The 19,277-nt window shown below is 40.3% G+C and overlaps 1 protein-coding gene across 9 annotated transcripts in view; it reads left to right on the top strand.

Moving 5' to 3' along the window:
* The window catches only part of CEP128 (centrosomal protein 128), a 418,852-nt gene that overhangs the window by 151,803 nt on the left and 247,772 nt on the right, over positions 1 to 19,277 (top strand). For all 9 annotated transcript variants that reach the window (XM_065593465.1, XM_065593463.1, XM_065593464.1 and 6 more), the window contains 2 exons: positions 12,894 to 13,070; positions 16,312 to 16,371. In XM_065593465.1, coding sequence (XP_065449537.1) covers positions 12,894 to 13,070; positions 16,312 to 16,371 — 237 coding nt within the window. The remainder of the gene's footprint in view (positions 1 to 12,893; positions 13,071 to 16,311; positions 16,372 to 19,277) is intronic.

Raw genomic sequence — 19,277 nt, 5'->3', positions numbered from 1 at the left:
GGAGGCAGAGTCACTTTTTTCCACAATTAATCTAAACAAGTCAAAATACCGAAAACAACTATCTGATGCACACCTTGCTGCAATCCTGAAGGTTTCAACTGCTCAGTCACTGAGGCCAAACATCAACAAACTGACAGATCTGAAGCATTGCCAGATGTCTGGCAAACGCTAAAAACTCTCTTGCAGGTGAAGAATTGTATAAAATTGTATAACAGTTTTATTATTTCTAAGAAATTCAAAATAAAAAATACAATATAAATGTTTTCTTTTCTGAACACCATCTTCAGTGACATTATTGGCCTGCTGGGAGGATTTGAGAACTGGCACTGGCCCTACGGTAAATTGAGTTTGAGACTCCTGGTCTAACGTATCCATTTACCCTGTCAGAATAGTATCTGTGTGTCTTAGTTCTGTGCATAAGGGACAGCATGGAAGAAGTAATGGAAATGTCAGTGGGAGAGAGTTAAAGGAAGTGGTTAGGTGTGAACTGTAGGCAGAGTGAGGGGCAGGTAATAGGGAGACATTAGAGCAGAGATGTAGTCTAGAGCAGAGCTGCACAGTTCCTTGAGAATGGGAACCAGTATCTTAAACATGATACGGAAGGAAAAAGGGGAATCAGTGGAGGGTTTGAAACGGAGACAAGAGAGGTAACAGGTTTGCAGTGGGTTTGCAGAAGACTTCCATGGATTTTGGACAGACTTTAGAGAAGCAAGATGGGAATTGGGGTGGTTAGAAAAGGGGAAGGTTGAAGTAATCTAGTCTAGAAGAGAGGTGACCAGATAAAAGTTACTGCCATTAACTAGCAAAATGTAGCAAAATGTAAAGTTTATTTGAGAGATGAATTTTTAGTTTAGAAATTGCTATGCAACAGAAATCAATGGGTATCCCATCCCATCCCATCTAGAACTGGAAAGGACCTTGAAAGGTCATCGAGTCCAGCCCCCTGCCTTTACTAGCAGGACCAAGTACTGATTTTTGCCCCAGATCCCTAAGTGGCCCCCCTCAAGGATTGAACTCACAACCCTGGATTTAGCAGGCCAATGCTTAAACCACTGAGCTATCCCTCCCCCCATAAATGAGAACAGTTAATATTTTCATTTGGTAAATAGATTTAAAGTAATTATGAAAACTTCAGCTCAGGCCTTAAATCATGCAATCAAAAATTAATGAATCCATACATTTATCTTATATTTGCATTTAGCTTTGAAGTGTGAATGCATATCTCCAACAGATTCTTACCAATATATGTGCCATTCTTGCTTTTCACTAGTAATTCTTCTTTGGACATACAGTGCCACCAAACTATGTCTCAGCAAAATGGGGATACACATCAAGGGGTGGAGGGGCGGGAAAGGAACAAAGAACCCTTTTTTTTGTTTGTGAATGCTCATGAAATTAAAGTATGGCAAAATCAGCTCGAGTCCAGGCACTGTACAGGCTAGTACTCTGTAGGATTCCCTTAATAGCTTTAATGTTTATTGGTATTTCTATTGATGATAGGATGAACTTGTAGCTTTTTGTATCAAAGGAGGAGTCTGGTCTTTTCTTTCTCAGTTGTAGACTTCAGGCTCGGTTGAGCTGATGGTGAGAACCTTTCACCTCTCCTTCTTTCGATGGCTGTCTTGGAAAGACAACAGGATACGACTTCAGGTGTGGTCAGTGTTGTGAGAGAGCCCCTGCCACCTTCTGGATGATGAAGGTCTTTTGTAGGTATCACTGTTCCCTTATGCTGCCTCAGAGCACACCCTCACGTCTTCAAAGGCCAAAAAGGCATTACAGCCTTGATGAGAGCAATGGCCTGGCATCTTGATCTCGAAGATACATACATAGACACTAACCTAGAATCTTGAATTTGTAACAATTCATTGATAATCGCAAACAGATGTCTTTCAAAAACATGATTCAAGAAGGTGCCAAGTGGTAAGCAGCTGGTACGCAAACTTCCTCTTAGACCCAAGACACAGAAGTCTTAATTGTTTAAATATAATTAATGTCTAGTCAGTATTCACACAGCCACTCATTCCTACACATCTTTTTGACAATGCATTAATTATGACACTGGGAAAGTAACTCTAAGAGGTGGGGGCAGAGTCTAGGGCAAGCAAGTAACCTTACCCTATAATAACCTTTTGTCTCCAAGCCAGAAAGCTGCTTCTAATATCCCTTTAATACTATCTTTCATTAAACATTTGGCCAAGCAAAGTTAATCAGCTCTGCCTCCAAATATGATCGATGTTCCCTACATTGATGTATATATCTCCCTGTTTTTTGGACTTCTTCTCAAACAAGCTAAGTAGTTTTGATCCTTTTTACCCTGTTGTCATTGTTGATTATACTTTTCTTTTGAAGTTGGATTTCCTTGTGCTGCACTGAAATAGTGAAATGTAGTTGTGTCCCACTGCTGCCCATGGTTTTTACAAAACTTAAATGTGTATTCCTAATAATGTTTCACTGGAAAAAATCAAAGTAAATTTAAAAATGTGTGCAATTTAACGTAGATCCCTGGTCTGATTCTGCTTCATTGAAATCTGCAATGAAGTTCCCATTGACTTAACTTGGAAAAAAAACTGGGCTTATACTTCAAAACATCAATCACCTAGAGAAGTTTGACTTGAACTGAATTTCATATCATGCTGTTTAACAGGCTAAAATGTTGTTGTTATAGCCCATCATGTTCTCTAATAATTATTTTCTTATGAGCAAATCAAAAATTGCACCCTATGCTTTCATGGTTATTGTGTGAACTGTATGACAAAGTAATCTTCTTGGGTTTTTATTAATAACACTGAAATTAGATTTAAGGGAAAAATAATTCTGCCTCTTTTTAATAAATTTTAAGTTCTCATAGCCTCTTCCATCAGTATAAAAATTGTGCTCTGAGCAAAGCTCTCATGTGACTGGGAGGAGGCACTTCTCAAGTGGAAGATGTCACCAGTTGCAAACATACCTTGGCAATTAAGCATAAAATGATGTTTTAAATGATTGTGATTTCCTTTCTTTGGTATAATTTAACAGACTTTGGGTTTGGTTCACTGCCTGAGTTCTGTTGGCTTGTAGGGTAGAAAGTTTGCTGTGAATGTTGGGGATTGCAGCTGTGACAGCCGTTGGAAAAAAGTCCCCAAAACAATAGAAAATAAAAAACCCACCCCCACCTTGTTACATTGGTAGGTGGGAGCTGGCTGATGCTACCCAGATAGTGGATGAGAATTAAGGAGGGAGTAAGACCAAGGTATCTAGAAGATGTACTAGTTCAGCACACTCCTAGAAGCAGCCACCAAAGGGAATCTTAGCTATAAATTGAAGTTGCCCTTATTTTGGTGGAACCATGGGCAGTGGTGGAGACTGTGCTGCCACCTGTTCTTCCCCTGGGTTGAACTTCCACTTTGGCACAACTTCCCCATGTGAGTGCAGAGAATGCAAATTGCACTTCGTACACCTCCAGAGTTGACTCAAACCTACAAGCTTACTAATTTTACTTAACAATCGGTGTAAATGGCAACTTGCATGTGCAAGTGTATTTTGTACAGAAAACAATTAGATCATACACTCTGTAGCCACAGAGTTTGCATTCAGTGTTTTGGGTAAGAATTGTGCAAACATCTGTCCCTTCTACTTCACCGTCATGCCTAAAACCTAATCTGGAGAGGTCAGGATTGTGTTCTAGGGATAATGGGGTTGTTGAGTTTTCATACTCATTGAGTTCTTGGACTTTATTGGGACCACTTACAGAGTACCAACTGTAAAGACGATGCTTTTTGTGATGTAGATGCTTAACCTCTTGTACTGGACTGAGATTACCAACTCACTGCACACTGGTCATTGGATAACTCTTGGTTGCTACATACAAGCTAAAGCTATATTCAAGTTGCTGCATAACAAGTTAAAAATTACTTAGACAAATTAGATGTCTTCAAGTCACCAGGGCCTGATGAAATACATCCTAGAATACTCAAGGTGCTGACTGAGGAGGTATTTGAGCCATTAGCAATTATCTTTGAAAAGTCATGGAAGACTGGAGAGATTCCAGAGGAATGGAAAAGGGCAAATATAGTGCCCATCTGTAAAAAGGGAAATAAGGACAACCTGGGGAATTACAGACCAGTCAGCTTAACTTCAGTACCCAGAAAGGTAATGGAGCAAATAATTAAGTAATCAATTTGCAAATACCTTGAAGATAATAAGGCGATAAGTAACAGTCAGCATGGATTTGTCAAGAACAAATAGTGTCAAACCAACCTAATAGCTTTCTTTGACAGGGTAAGAAGTAATAAATGTGGTATACCTTGACTTTAGTAAGGCTTTTGATACTATCTTGCATGACTGTCTCATAAACAAACTAGAGAAATACAACCTAGATAGATATACTATAAGGTGGGTGCATAACTGCTTGAAAAACTGTTCCCAGAGAGTAGTTATCAGTGGTTCACAGTCAAGCTGCAAGGGCATGTCGAGTGGGGTACCACAGTGATCCAGTTCTGTTCAATATCTTCATCAAGGAAGTATGTAATGGCTAGGAGAGTAAGTACACTTATAAAGTTTGCGGATGATACCAAGCTGGGAGGAGTTGCAAATGCTTTGGAGGATAGGATTAAAATTCAAAATGATCCGGAGAAATGATCTGAAGAAAATAGGATAAAATTCAATACAGACAAATGCAAAGGACTACACTTAGGAAGGAACAATCAGTTGCACTAAAAAAAAAATGAGAAATGACTGCCTAGGAAGGAGTACTGTCGAAAGGGATCTAGGGGCCATAGTGGGTCACAAGCTAAATATGAGTCTACAGTGTAACACTGTTGCAAAAATAGCAAACCCATCCCAGAATGATATTAGCAGGAATGTTGTTAGGAAGACCTGAGAAGTAATTCTTACACTCTACTCCAGATGCTCTAAAATTAGTGTAATGGGCTAAAACAGGGGTCGGCAACCTTTGGCACGCGGCTAGCCAAGGTAAGCACCCTGGCGGGCCGGGCCAGTTTATTTACCTGCTGACGCGGCAGGTTCGGCCGATCGCGACCCCCACTGGCCATGATTCGCCATCCCGGGCCAATGGGGGCAGCGGGAAGTGGCGCGGGATGTGCTGGCCGCAACTTCCCGCCGCCCCCATTGGCCCGGAATGGCAAACTGCGGCCAGTGGGGGCCGCGATCGGCCGAACCTGCCGTGTCAGCAGGTAAATAAACTGGCCCGGCCCGCCAGGGTGCTTACCCTGGCAAGCCGCGTGCCAAACGTTGCCGACCCCTGGGCTAAAATATCCCTCCTTGCTTGCTGGCGTTGATCCTGCTTGGAAAGGGTTAAGTGCCTTCTGGTTACACATTGAGGCAGTTGCTTACCCCAACTAAAGATATGGCTTTGTGTGCAAGTGGCTTTCCAGAGAAAGAAGACTAAAGCAGTGGACTGAATGTTTGGGCTAGATTTTGTTTCATTTTGGGTTCCTTATGACTAAAGCGAAAGACAAAGAAGGGTGTAAGTTGTGACCAACTGCAGTTCTGTGGATTACCTCACAATCTTAGTCTTGCAGTATATCCTTTCCTCCCCATTGTTCTTTCTTTGATATTTTAAATCCTGTCTACTCAATTTTTGGGGGGAAAGTATATTTAAACCTGGTCTAATTTTTTTAAAGTAATATCTTTTGCTCATCTGTTTTATATTATCTGTCTCCCCATTCCCACCAGACAAGAATCAGTGAGTTCAATTTGGATAAGTGCAACATCACCAAACCATTGACTTTGTGAAGGCTGCTCCCAGAGACTTTTCAAAAGGATTTGTCGGTGAATTTCCTGCTTTGTGGGCTTTTGGGGAATTGGACTGGTGGTGAGGCACTGGGGCCCAGTGTGTCCTGCTGGGTCCTTGTGCAGGATGGCTAAGGGGACAAGAAGAGGAAAGGGAGAGCTAGAATGCCCTCTGTTATTTTATCATTGTCTTTTCATTTATGGAACCAATATAACTGGTTCTCATTTTAATAAGACTATTATGCTATCATGCTTAAAAATGAGAACATTTTTTACAGCCACTATGACATCTATTTTATCAGCACTGAGTCTTTTGAAAAGGAAGTATGCTATTTTTCCTTGATACTGTAATGTGATAAATATCCTGCTGCACATGCACAGTAGCCTCTTACATTTTAGTAGCACCATTTATCCAGAAGGATCCCAAAGTGAATATTTCCCAAAGGGAATTATTTCATCCAACACTGAAATGCAGCCTATGCGTGGAGAAGCACAAGACACCTGTTTAACAGTGCACAGCATCATAATTTATTGCAAGAAGTGTAAAGCACTGTATCCAGTTGAAACTGCAGGAGAAATTAAAAAGGTAAAATGTAATTACCTGAATTAGAACCTGGCAAGGGCACCAGAGGTAACATTTCTACTTTCACAAAAAAAAATAAAATAAAAATGCCGTAAGATCTCTTTAATGCATGGTTAGGCTGTTGGTTCGGTGATTACATAGCTAATGTGCATAGGGTGTTTCAAAGGTGGAAAATACTAATATAAGTGCTAAATATTATTTCATATCTCACCTGGAAAGACTGTGGCTTGAACAACTACACAGTGTATCCTGACCTCTGACTGGGGCATTGATTCAGTACAGGTAAGAGTATCACTTTCTGAATCACCCACAACATTTAATGCAACACATAGTTCCTCCCATCCCGCATGGCTGGAGTTCTCTGGAAGTGTTTAAAGTAGGAAGAGAGTGATTAATTAATAGTAACACTCTTGATATTGACAATTATAAATCCAGATAAGATGATGCAATTAATATTGCTGGTATTTGTGTATTGGATTCTCTATACTCTGCATTTGGAGTAAGCCAAGTATTGAAAGAACTCCACAGGTAATATTAACTGTCATCATAATACATCTTCAGAAATGTGACATGCAAAACACATTTTCCATCCTGGAAATACATAAAGTAAAGCACCTGGTGTCTTTTTCTTTATCAAAAGCCATTTTTTTCTATAATTCTTGAAGAAATATTTATTCATTTTCTACCTTTTCTCCATCTGAGTGTAAATTTCAGTGTAAAGAGGTATGGTGTATATATATATACATAAATAGCTTGGTTATTTTTGAAGGTGAGGGTGAGATGATAGAGAGAAATCTCTGAACAACTTTGTCCTTTTCCTTTTCCCTTCATGCATATCCCAGTTAACCATGACTACTTCCCTCCCCTTTAGTCCCTGAAGATATTAAAAGATGGGGAAGTGCAGGCTGCTTGATCAAAAAACAAATAGATAAAGGAAATGTAAAGCAAAATTTCGAATTAAGGGAGTCATTTCTTTAAACAGGATGGATTTTTTGGAGTGTAGTGTGATGTTCCATATTCACTCTATATTGAGGTGTGAGAGGGTACTGACATTATAAAGGTAAATAATGCATCCCTATTAGCTGCATTAGTAGTAACATAGATCATAACAGTACCATCAACACTTCTATGCTGGTAGTGTGTAATACACAAAGACTAATAACTCTGCATAGTAAAATCCCTGTGATGTTTTTGATGTAAATTAGCTGCTGTTTATTTAATTTGGATATTTCTCTATTACAAAAAGTCAGGCTTCTCTGCAGGACACCTGTCAAATTTGTTAGTTCATCTTAATTTCATAAACCTGTTGTATTTTTTTAAATGAGCCATTCTGAAGGTATAATGTGTAGTTTAATACATGGAGCGTGTGTGTGTATTGCATAGTACATATAAGTACTGTGTATATATGTGGATATTCGGTTTAGAGGTTGCCTGAGATTATGGGAATCCCTGTTAAAAATAGTGTGAGAACAACTCTCCTTGCTTCCTCTCACGGGTTTGGCTGAAATTGAATTGGCAGTAGCTGGTATTTTTCTGGATTGGGTACAAGAAAATACTAATTTATTGGTCATAATAATTTGCCACATTCTGCATGCCCCCTTGACTTAGGAGGTTTATTCATAGATTCTAGGACTGGAAGGGACCTCGAGAGGTCATCGAGTCCAGTCCCCTGCCCTCATGGCAGGACCAAATACTGTCTAGACCATCCCTGATAGACATTTATCTAACCTACTCTTAAATATCTCCAGAGTTGGAGATTCCACAACCTCCCTAGGCAATTTATTCCAGTGTTCAACCACCCTGACAATTAGGAACTTTTTCCTAATGTCCAACCTAAACCTCCCTTGCTGCAGTTTAAGCCCATTGCTTCTTGTTCTATCCTTAGAGGCTAAGGTGAACAAGTTTTCTCCCTCCTCATTATGACACCCTTTTAGATACCTGAAAACTGTTATCATGTCCCCTCTCAGTCTTCTCTTTTCCAAACTAAACAAACCCAATTCTTTCAGCTTTCCTTCATAGGTCATGTTCTCAAGACCTTTAATCATTCTTGTTGCTCTTCTCTGGACCCTCTCCAATTTCTCCACATCTTTTTTGAAATGCGGTGCCCAGAACTGGACACAATACTCCAGTTGAGGCCTAACCAGCGCAGAGTTGAGCGGAAGAATGACTTCTCGTGTTTTGCTGACAATACACCTGTTAATGCATTCCAGAATCATGTTTGCTTTTTTTGCAACAGCATCACACTGTTGACTCATATTAGCTTGTGGTCCACTATAACCCCTAAAAAGCAACAGAGTCCTGATGCATCCGACGAAGTGGGCATTCACCCACGAAAGCTTATGCTCCAATACATCTGTTAGTCTTAAAGGTGCCACAGAACTCTGTTGCTTTTTACAGATCCAGACTAACACGGCTACCCCTCTGATACTATAACCCCTAGATCCCTTTCTGTCGTACTCCTTCCTAGACAGTCTCTTCCCTTTCTGTATGTGTGAAACTGATTGTTCCTTCCTAAGTGGAGCACTTTGCATTGGTCTTTGTTAAACTTCATCCTGTTTACCTCAGAGCATTTCTCCAATTTGTCCAGATCATTTTGAATTATGACCCTGTCCTCCAAAGCAGTTGCAATCCCTCCCAGTTTGGTATCATCCGCAAACTTAATAAGTGTACTTTCTATGCCAATATCTAAGTCGTTGATGAAGATATTGAACAGAGACGGTCCCAAAACAGACCCCTGCGGAACCCCACTTGTTATACCTTTCCAGCAGGATTGGGAACCATTAATAACTACTCTCCGAGTACGGTTATCCTGCCAGTTATGCACCCACCTTATAGTAGCCCCATCTAAATTGTATTTGCCTAGTTTATTGATAAGAATATCATGCGAGACTGTATCAAATGCTTTACTAAAGTCTAGTAAAGCATCCACCGCTTCTCCCTTATCCACAAGACTCGTTATCCTATCAAAGAAAGCTATCAGATTGGTTTGACACAATTTGTTCTTTACAAATCCATGCTGGCTAGTACCTATCACCTTACCACCTTCCAAGTGTTTGCAGATGATTTCCTTAATTACTTGCTCCATTATCTTCCCTGGCACAGAAGTTAAACTAACTGGTCTGTAGTTTCCTGGGTTGTTTTTATTTCCCTTTTTATAGATGGGCATTATATTTGCCCCTTTTCCAGTCTTCTGGAATCTCTCTCGTCTCCCATGATTTTCCAAAGATAATAGCTAGAGGCTCAGATACCTCCTCTATTAGATCCTTGAGTATTCTAGGATGCATTTCATCAAGCCCTGGTGACTTGCAGGCATCTAACTTTTCTAAGTGATTTTTAACTTGTTCTTTTTTTATTTTATCTTCTAAACCTACTACCCCCTTCCCATTAGCATTCACTGTGTTAGGCATTCCTTCAGATGTCTCGGTGAAGACCGAAACAAAGAAGTCATTAAGCATCTCTGCCATTTCCAAGTTTCCTGTTACTGTTTCTCCCTCCTCACTGAGCAGTGGGCCTACCCTGTCCTTGGTCTTCCTCTTGCTTCTAATGTATTGATAAAAAGTCTTCTTGTTTCCCTTTATTCCCGTAGCTAGTTTGAGCTCATTTTTTGCCTTTGCCTTTCTAATTTTGCCCCGGCATTCCTGTGTTCTTTGCCTATATTCATCCTTTGTAATCTGTCCTAGTTTCCATTTTTTATATGACTCCTTTTTATTTTTTAGATCATGCAAGATCTCGTGGTTAAGCCAAGGTAGACTTTTGCCACATTTTTATCTTTCCTCCCCTGCAGAATAGCTTGCTTTGGGGCCCTTAATAGTGTCCCTTTGAAAAACTGCCAGCTGTCCTCAGTTGTTTTTCCCCTCAGTCTTGATTCCCATGGGACCTTACCTATCAGCTCTCTAAGCTTACCAAAATCCGCCTTCCTGAAATCCATTGTCTCTATTTTGCTGTACTCCCTTCTACCCTTCCTTAGAATTGCAAACTCTGATTTCATGATCACTTTCACCCAAGCTGCCCTCTACTTTCAAATTCTCAACGAGTTCCTCCCTATTTGTTAAAATCTAAAGTCTAGAACAGCTTCCCCCCAGTAGCTTTTTCAGCCTTCTGAAATAAAAAGTTGTCTGCAATGCAGTCCAAGAACTTATTGGATAGTCTGTGCCCTGTGGTGTTATTTTCCCAACATATATCTGGATAGTTGAAGTCCCCCATCACCATCAAATCTTGGGCTTTGGATGATTTTGATAGTTGTTTAAAAAAGGCCTCATCCACCTCTTCCACCTGGTTAGGTGGCCTGTAGTAGACTCCTAGCATGACATCATCCTTGTTTTTTACCCGTTTTAGCCTAACCCAGAGACTCTCAACACTTCCGTCTCCTATGTCCATCTCCACCTCAGTCCAAGTGTGTACATTTTTAATATATAAGGCAACACCTCCTCCCTTTTTCCCCTGTCTATCCTTCCTGAGCAAGTTGTACCCATCCACACCAACATTCCAATCATGTGTATTATCCCACCAAGTTTCAGTGATGCCAACAATGTCATAGTTGTATTTATTTATTAGCACTTCCAGTTCTTCCTGCTTATTGCCCATACTTCTCGTATTTGTATATAGGCATCTAAGATACTGGTTTGATCTTGCCTCCCAGTTTTGCCCTGACCCTCCTTTCTCTCTGCCATTATAGCCCACGCTCCCTCTTGTTTCCGACCCATCTCCCAGGTCTCCATGTTCCCCACTTACCTGTGGGCTTTGCTCACCTGTCCCCGTCGAACCTAGTTTAAAGCCCTCTTCACTAGGTTAGCCAGTCTGTGTCCAAATAGGGTCTTTCCCCTCCTCGAAAGGTGAACGCCATCTCTGCCTAGCAGTCCTTCCTCGAATAGCATCCCATGGTCGAGGAACCCAAAGCCCTCCTGGTGACACCATCTTCGCAGCCAGGCATTCATCTCCATGATGCATCTGTCTCTGCATGGAAGAATCGAAGAGAATACCACCTGCGCTCCAAACTCCTTCACCCGTACTCCCAGAGCCCTGTAGTCACTCTTGATCCGCTCAGTGTCACACCTTGCAGTATTATTTGTGCCCAGATGGATGAGCAGCATGGGGTAGTAGTCAGAAGGCTGGATAATCCTCGACAATGCCTCTGTAACATTTTGGATATGGGCCCCCGGCAGGCAGCATACCTCCCGAGATGAAATGTCAGGGCGACAGATAGGTGCCTCCGTCCCCCTCAGCAGAGAGTCTCCGACCACCACTACCCTATGTCTCCTATTCGCAGTGGTGGCAGCAGACCTCGCAGCCTTAGGGGTACGAGGCTTCTCCTCCTCTGCTGTAGGGGGTGATTCCTTCTCTCCTGTATCAAGAAGAGCATAATGGTTACCTATTACCACGGCGGGAGGATTCGGAGCAGGGGTGGAGCACTGCCTGCTGCCAGAAGTAACCAGCTGCCAGTGTTCACCCTGAGCCATCTCCTCCTCCATCAGTGGTGTGTCAGCAGTCCTGTGTACTGGGACAGCTACCTCAGCTGTCTCCACATGGACACTGTCCAGGAATTCCTCATGGATTTGGATGCTCCTCAACCTAGCCACCTCCTCCTGTAGCTCTCCCATCTGCTGCCTGAGAGATTCCACCAGCAGGCACCTTTCACATTGGATGCCCCCGCCCCGCAGCCTGGATATTAGTAAGTGGAAATTGCAAGTTACAGTCCCTGCAAAACCACATCAGGATCTGGGTAGAAGCATGCATGCTCAGGCGCTCTGTCTGGCTACAGGCGCAGGTGGAGGAGACAGAAGCAGTGCTGGCACAGGTGTTGTGGGTCTTCCTAACCATCGTAAGCCTCCCTCTGTCAAACTCCCCTGTCTGCAGCCCCCTGTCTGCTCTGCTCCCCTGGTCGCTCTGCCTCTGGTTTTTAAAGCCTGCTTGCCTAGGTCAGTCCCACCGACTCATGAGTCACACTGGGGAAGGCCAATCAAAGGCAATCAAGGGAACAAGGTCAGGCACTCAGTCCCAACTGCAACAGCAGCTGTAACTGAAACTGAAGTCACCTGAAATCAGAATCACAATTAAAATTCAAACAGTCTAGCAGACTCACTCACACCAACAGCTAGTACTCTCACCTCTCACCTGGTAGCCTGTTCGGCAGCGGGATCTCTTGCTCTCCCTCTCAAACTCCCCTGTCTGCAGCCCCCTGTCCCCGTTTAGTGAGCTTTCTGTGCTCAAAGTGCATATTGAAAGGCAGATTTGCTATGGTCTGTTAACAGAAATGTGTTTTATCATGATAAAGTATTTCCCCCCATTTTTCCTTTTTATTTGGGTAAATTATTTCAAATCTCCCATCTAATATGGCAATAACTTGCCAAGGAGATAGGTCATTAAGGCAAGCTGCCTTATTTGTTAAAAATCTTCACATTTCCTGCCTATTTACTATGAAAGTTATTACCCTTTTATGGTTTTTTTTTTATAAAGTTCTGAGAGCTATATGGGGAAATGCCCCTTTGCATTCTGAAAGCACAATCTTAAAAAAAAAGATACTGGAGTTATGTTAATTTAATAGTAAATCTTTTTTTATTGTTATTTCATTCTTTTACCCCAGGATAAACAGATAAGCAGTGAAGATGATCATTTGAGGAGGATGGAGGAGGCCAGATTACAGCTTAGGGATCAGCTGCGTTGTCTAGAGACAGAACAAGAATCCATTCTCACCATGATAGGAAGTGAAATTGATGCAGCTTGTGAAATCCTTTCCAGGGACTCTGTGGAGAAATTCAAAGTAATTATTAGTTTTCAGTCTGCCTTAGATTTTTAGTTTTCTACCTAATGGGTAACTATAATGGAATTTTTATGCATGGCTGCTTGTAGTCACACATTTGCTACAGATAGTTTTCAAATATGACAGGTGACACAATTAAAAAAAATATGGTATTAAGCGTATTATGGAATTGTGGTGTGACGCATGTTGCTATGTATCTTATAGAGAGATAACACAAGCCCCCTCCTGTGCATCACCAGAAGTTATTATTTTCAGTTGCCAGTCTTTTTCTTCATAAATAATGGTTTCCAATTATTGTTGGTTGATGTGAAATGACCTCCCTGGTCGCAAACTGAATCACATTGGCTCAGAGGGGATAATAACACTGTTTGACACTGTACATTAACTTTCTTACTGTTTTGCTTGGAAATGATGTTTAGATCTTAAACTTGTGGGTCATATCTGTAATGCTTTCATATTTTGTTCTGTCTCTCTCATATGACAAGTGGTTAAAAGAGAAAGTGTCAGCATATTTCAACCCCTATGGTATTTATTAATAGACCTCAGCATGCTGCTCTAGCAATTAATGAAGATAATCTTTGGTAAAATATCTATAGTTTCTCAACAAAGATTCAGAAACCCAGTTTAATAAAGTATTCTTTCTTAGATTCAAACTATTTTTTTATTTTAAAAATTCTGTTTGTTTAATAAGTTTGGTAGTACAACAGAAAACATTTCTTATGTTTATTCTTGTGAACAATGTCAAATTTAAGTCATCATATATTTTCTAATATTACAAAAATGGAGAATGTAGATAGTTACATTTTGTATGCTTTATACTTTAACACACATTCTTTTATCACTTAACACTGCATGGTTTTTGAAGAGTGTAAATGTTGTTCCTGCTGCTGTAGTGTACTTTCTTAAAAAAAGGGAAAATAGACATTTTTTCAACATGAAAATTTCTCTAAATATTTTAAAAATATTCAGACTCTGGAGTAATGAACTGAGTGTGACATCCTGGCAGACAGACATCAATCTGTTTCAATGTTTCACCACATAATAAAGCGCACATTTCCTAACTTTCCTCCTTTCATGAACTCCCAAGTTCTGATTTCTAAAATCTACTGAGCAGCACAGATGGAATTATTGTTTTAATTTACATGGTTCCTAGAAATTACAGTTAACTTGGAATTTAAAAGTAATACCAAAGTATGTAGGTTTTGTTTTCCTTTTAAAAGTAAAGTTTGCTTGTCAGTTTCTCCTGACTCATCCAGTTTCATCAAACCCCTTACGTTGCATGCCATTGGCAAGCTTAAAACATATTTGAGCCACTTGACCTTTGCTCTAGCCCATGAAGGGGACATCATTTTTATTACAGCAACATAATTTCTTGCTCTCTTCCCATATTGGCACTGGGTAGAGGTGTTGTATGGAGGCAGTGCAATTGGCCCTGGAAGAAGGAGGGAAAATGTGGCTCTCACTGGACTTCAGTGATGCTTCTCTCCCCAGCACTATGGGTTCTGTCAAGGGCTCTGGAAAGGTTTAACCCAAGTCCTTTTCTTCTAGGAGTATCACTGCAATCTTGTTGTCTTGTGAGGGTTTAAGAGGAAGATAATGATGCTATTGGAGGAAGCTAGGGAATCTCTAGTCTTCATCCACTGAATTCTCCCAAAAGCAAAAACCTGACCAGATTTGCTACTTGTCCCAGAGTGGAGTTTTAACTTAAACCATTCTAGATAAACTGTTGGGATTTATTTATTTTTTCAACCAGTCTTTTGCTGCCACATGAACTTCCCTCTGCTTCCCACCTGCAAAACAAAAAATCCTCAAGTATTTTGACACTCTCAATATGCAAACCAGTACAAGAGGTACAGTAGTAGAACCCACTTAAATAGTGTTAAAGGAATAGACTTCTTGCAAAAAAATAATTTGACTTGCACGAAAGAAGCCCCATATAGGCATACAGTAAGGCTTCTTTGCATTAATACCATATAAAAGTACCCCAGTCCAACAAGTATTGTAAATTAAACAATAAATAAATTTATACCACTTTGAGATGGGAAAGAACAGGATATATAAGGCATCATACAGGTTTGTTTTCTACAAAAGAGGATATATCAGATGTTAAATGGACATTGAACTTAACTAGACTTCCATTAACAATATAGATCTGTGCAAAACACAGATTTTTTTCTACTTCTTTAAAAAGAAGTAATGAAAAACAACCCACGAAAATGAATAGACGTGTTTATTAAAAAATGTAGAGATTAGGTATAATATTTCCTTATTAGCAAGTTTTAATTTATGGTGTAGTTGGATTTAAAAGGGATTGATGGAAGAGAGGCATGGCAGACCACCTGATGTATGATTTGCTAATGAAATACCCAGTACAGATTTATCTTCTGTCTTCATTAGTAATTTTATTACCTTAATGTACAAGAAGGGATATGTAAGAACTTGTAATCATCAATCTCAAATACCTGAAGTAAGTATAGTATCTTCTTATAGCTGGAATAGAAGATATCACCATCACAATGGAATAGCAAATATTGAGTTTTTATTGGTGCCCACTGTACATTTCTCTCACTCTGTGATAAAGCAAGAAATGTGTAATTAACTAAAGCAGTCAAAATCTTATGTTCTATTCCAGAAGAAAAGCCAAATTGCTAACAATGAAATCACAAGCAAGAATGGCTTGTACTACTTCTGTGCTACACAATGTGGTGCCATACAGTCTGGAGGAAATGAGGTTGGGTGACTGAACCTAGTCTTTTTAAAAAACAAACAAACAAACTGGCATTTTAACATGTGATTGAGATCAATAGTTGTAAATTGCATTTCTCTGTAAATTAAACATAATTTTCACAAAGGGCCACCCAGAATATATATCTCTATGCATTGTTGTTGGTACAGTACAACTATAATCTAATAATAAAACATTTAAGCATTTTGAGGATGTTCTAATCACATATTGTTGTAGTGATCATATGGATAAAGTGGGAAAAATAACAGAATTACTATGTACCAAATAACTGTTGACCTGAGTTTCATTTTAAACAAGAATTATGTTGATGACACTGCATTCCTTATCCTTTAAACATTAAAGTTTAATGTGACTGATATAAAATTAAACAGCTCTTTAAAATATTTAGGAATAAACCGTCAACACTGATCTTTAGTAATGATGTTTTGAACTAGTACGCTCATTTTGTTCAGTAAATAAGAAAAAATTCCATTTTTGTCAAATGTTTTTTTCCAGGCAATATCACTTACACCTGGGTTACAGAATGACCCTCATCGCTGGTTAGCAGAAACAAAGGTAACATCTATTGGATATTACTGGATAAAATAATATTTAGCTGGTTTTGGTCACTAAAAATGGTATTTGAAAATTGCAGTTAAAAAGGGGTGGAGGGAGACAGAAAAAGAAAAAGTTAAAAACCTGTAACATTTCTCTGATAGGTGTATTGATATTTCCAGCTTGGTGACTGGCCTTTCAAGCCAATAGATGGTAATTATTTTTTTCAGCTGAAGGTCTTTGGCTATCTCTTGCTGGGTAGCAGTAGGGGATTTCCAGTGTGAAGAAGCGTCACCATATTTCTGAAGGGTATCAGATTTTAGCCTTTTTATTGGCCCTTTTATTGGCAGTTATGGTATTTAGCATCAATAAGCGATAGATATTTGTAGAGCCAAATTTACAGCATTCCTCCCTTAATTGTGCTCACTAAATTTGAGCACACCCAAATTCTGAGCACCCAGCAAAACAAATGCATGTGTGGGTGAAATGATGGAAGCCTGCTGAAAATATGACCCTTTGGTCCTGTATTGCCGTTTCTCTTTAATCAATACTTTTGGAGTAAAACAAGATAAGTTTATAGTCCACAGGCATGCTTCTTTCTATATGGTTATAAGATAAGCCTAGACATGTTTTGATGTAAAGCAGTTTTGTTCTATATCTAAAGGCTTTTAGACTGGATTCTTGAAAAACGTGCTATTTTCCTTTAACCCTTCTTTTAAAGCCCATGACTCTCATAATGTGAGTACACACACGCTTGGAAATCTCTTATGAGCCTGCCAACCCTGGCATGTGAACCTACTGTAAGCTTTCATTTCTGTGCCTCGGCTTAATGGTTCAAAGAGATGACTGGTAACTTCTAACCCTTGCTTTTTTCTTTGCAAGCCCTGTAAGCAATCTTATCCCGTATCTTTTAATAGGATTAAGCTTCTCATGATTAAAATAGCTTTTATACTGCATGAAACAAACCTTTCTCTCTGCGGTGTAAAAGGGTCATGGCAGTAGAAGAAAAGTTGACCAATTGACTGAGGAGAAATTGAATCTGTTTGCTAGCAAGGCGGCTTAAGGTTATTGATGGGCTAGAACGTAATACACATAGATCAAGAGTGAATATCACTATAAATAACAGAGATAAGATTTTGAATCAGAGGACAAGAACTGTATAGGAAACAGTGTCCTATTCAGGTAGTTGCCTCTGACATCCTAGGCAGTATTAGAAGGACCTTCCAAAGGGCATTTAGTAATTGTTTTCATAAATCTGCCAAATGAGTTTCTTTAGTTATTGGTAGAGGAGACCTGAAATGAAGGGGAATAGAAATACTGCAGTTCTGTAGATTTGCACCTTATATATAAAATAATATATTTCTGGGCTGAATTTCTGATCACCTGGAATCACTTGAATTCTACTTCCAGGTCACTGCATTTGCTGATGAATATTGGAAAGAAGGGGACTTCAGTTTCTAACATTTCTGAAATCCAAATGTTGTGTTCCCTGGTTCTTCTTTGAATGATTGCATATATGCATTCCACTCTTAGTGTCAGTGCACCTACTGCAGTGCATGGCTGTCAGAAACTTTTTCCCTTAGCGGTATCTGTTGCATGGCTGGAGTTCCCCCTGCTGTATACTCCACAGTGTGTAGTTATAAAAGGCAGAACTGCCTTTAGCCCCCCTCAGTTCCTTCTTACCACTCCTGATTGTCATTGGAACTCTGTTTTCTACCAGAACTGTTATTTCTCTCAGCCTTTTTGAATATAGTGTATAGTGTTAGCCTAGTCTTAGTAATGTTATGAAAGTAAGTTTTAACAGTATTATAAATATTTTTTTGAAAAGTTTTTTTTTACTTCTTGTTTTCCCTGTTCAGGGTTTTTTCTATGTATGACACCAAGGTATGCCCTGGTCATCAGATTTCAAGCCATGGCTCCAGGCCTATGTCTGGCTCCAGGCCTATGCCTGTGAGTAACCTGCATAACAGCTGCCTAAAGTGCTTGGGAGAAGCACATATGAGGAACCGGTGCTAGGCTTGCAGGGAGTTTGAACCTAGGATGAAGAAGAATAAGGAGGCTAGGCTAAAATTCCTGCTGATGAAGGCAGTGTTCAGGCCACTGTTGGCGCTGTCCCAGTCTGACTAGGTGCTGAGTGCTGCAGTTTCAGTAAGCAGTGCACCTACTGGTGTGACCTAGGAATGGGTCCTGGCATGGGACTCTGGCCAGAACAATTGGACTCTGCCCTGGTTCAGTGGCCATTTTGGAACTCTTGAGGGTTTCCCCCAGCTTCCAGATCTTCCCAACACTGTGCATACTCAGTGCCCTCATCTAGAAGGGCTGAATCTACACACCGAGTGGCTCTGTTTCAAGAGGCCAGCATCAAGACTGGTATCAAGCATTAAGAGGAGGTTCCAGATACAGAGCAACAGCTGGTAGAAGAGATTCTATCCCCCTGGTCTTGGCTTCCTCTTCAGATGAGGCCATTTCATCTGGCACAACTTCACCTCCTCCTGGTGATTTTAAGGTTTGTCATGAGTTATTGAAAAGAGTTGTTGCAGGCTTAGGTGCACAGGTCGAAGAGGTCAGGGAGCTCTCGAGTTGTCCTTTTATCATCGATGGGGCCCTCCACGATAGCTCTGCCAATTAACAAGGTGATACTAGAGCCAATAAAGGCTTTGGGGGCAGACTCTATTCTCTTTGCCTTGAACCTCTAAAAAAGTGGAAAGAAATTACTATGTACCCTCCCAAGGGTTTGAGTATGGTATATTCACCCACCTTTGGGCTCATTAGTCGTCACAGCAGCTAATGAGAGAGAATGACAGGGACACCAGGCTGCCACCCCCAAATTAAAAGGTGCCAGACGGCTGGACTTATTTGTCAGGTTTGTGCAAATTTGTGAGGTTCCATGCAAAAGTTAAAGGAGCTCCTTTCAGAGAACACTAGGC

The sequence above is a fragment of the Chrysemys picta genome, chromosome 4 (assembly GCF_011386835.1).
Source record: "Chrysemys picta bellii isolate R12L10 chromosome 4, ASM1138683v2, whole genome shotgun sequence".
NCBI lineage: Eukaryota > Metazoa > Chordata > Testudines > Emydidae > Chrysemys > Chrysemys picta.
Note: the sequence above shows the minus strand (reverse complement) of the source record. Positions and strands in the feature narration are given on the sequence as shown.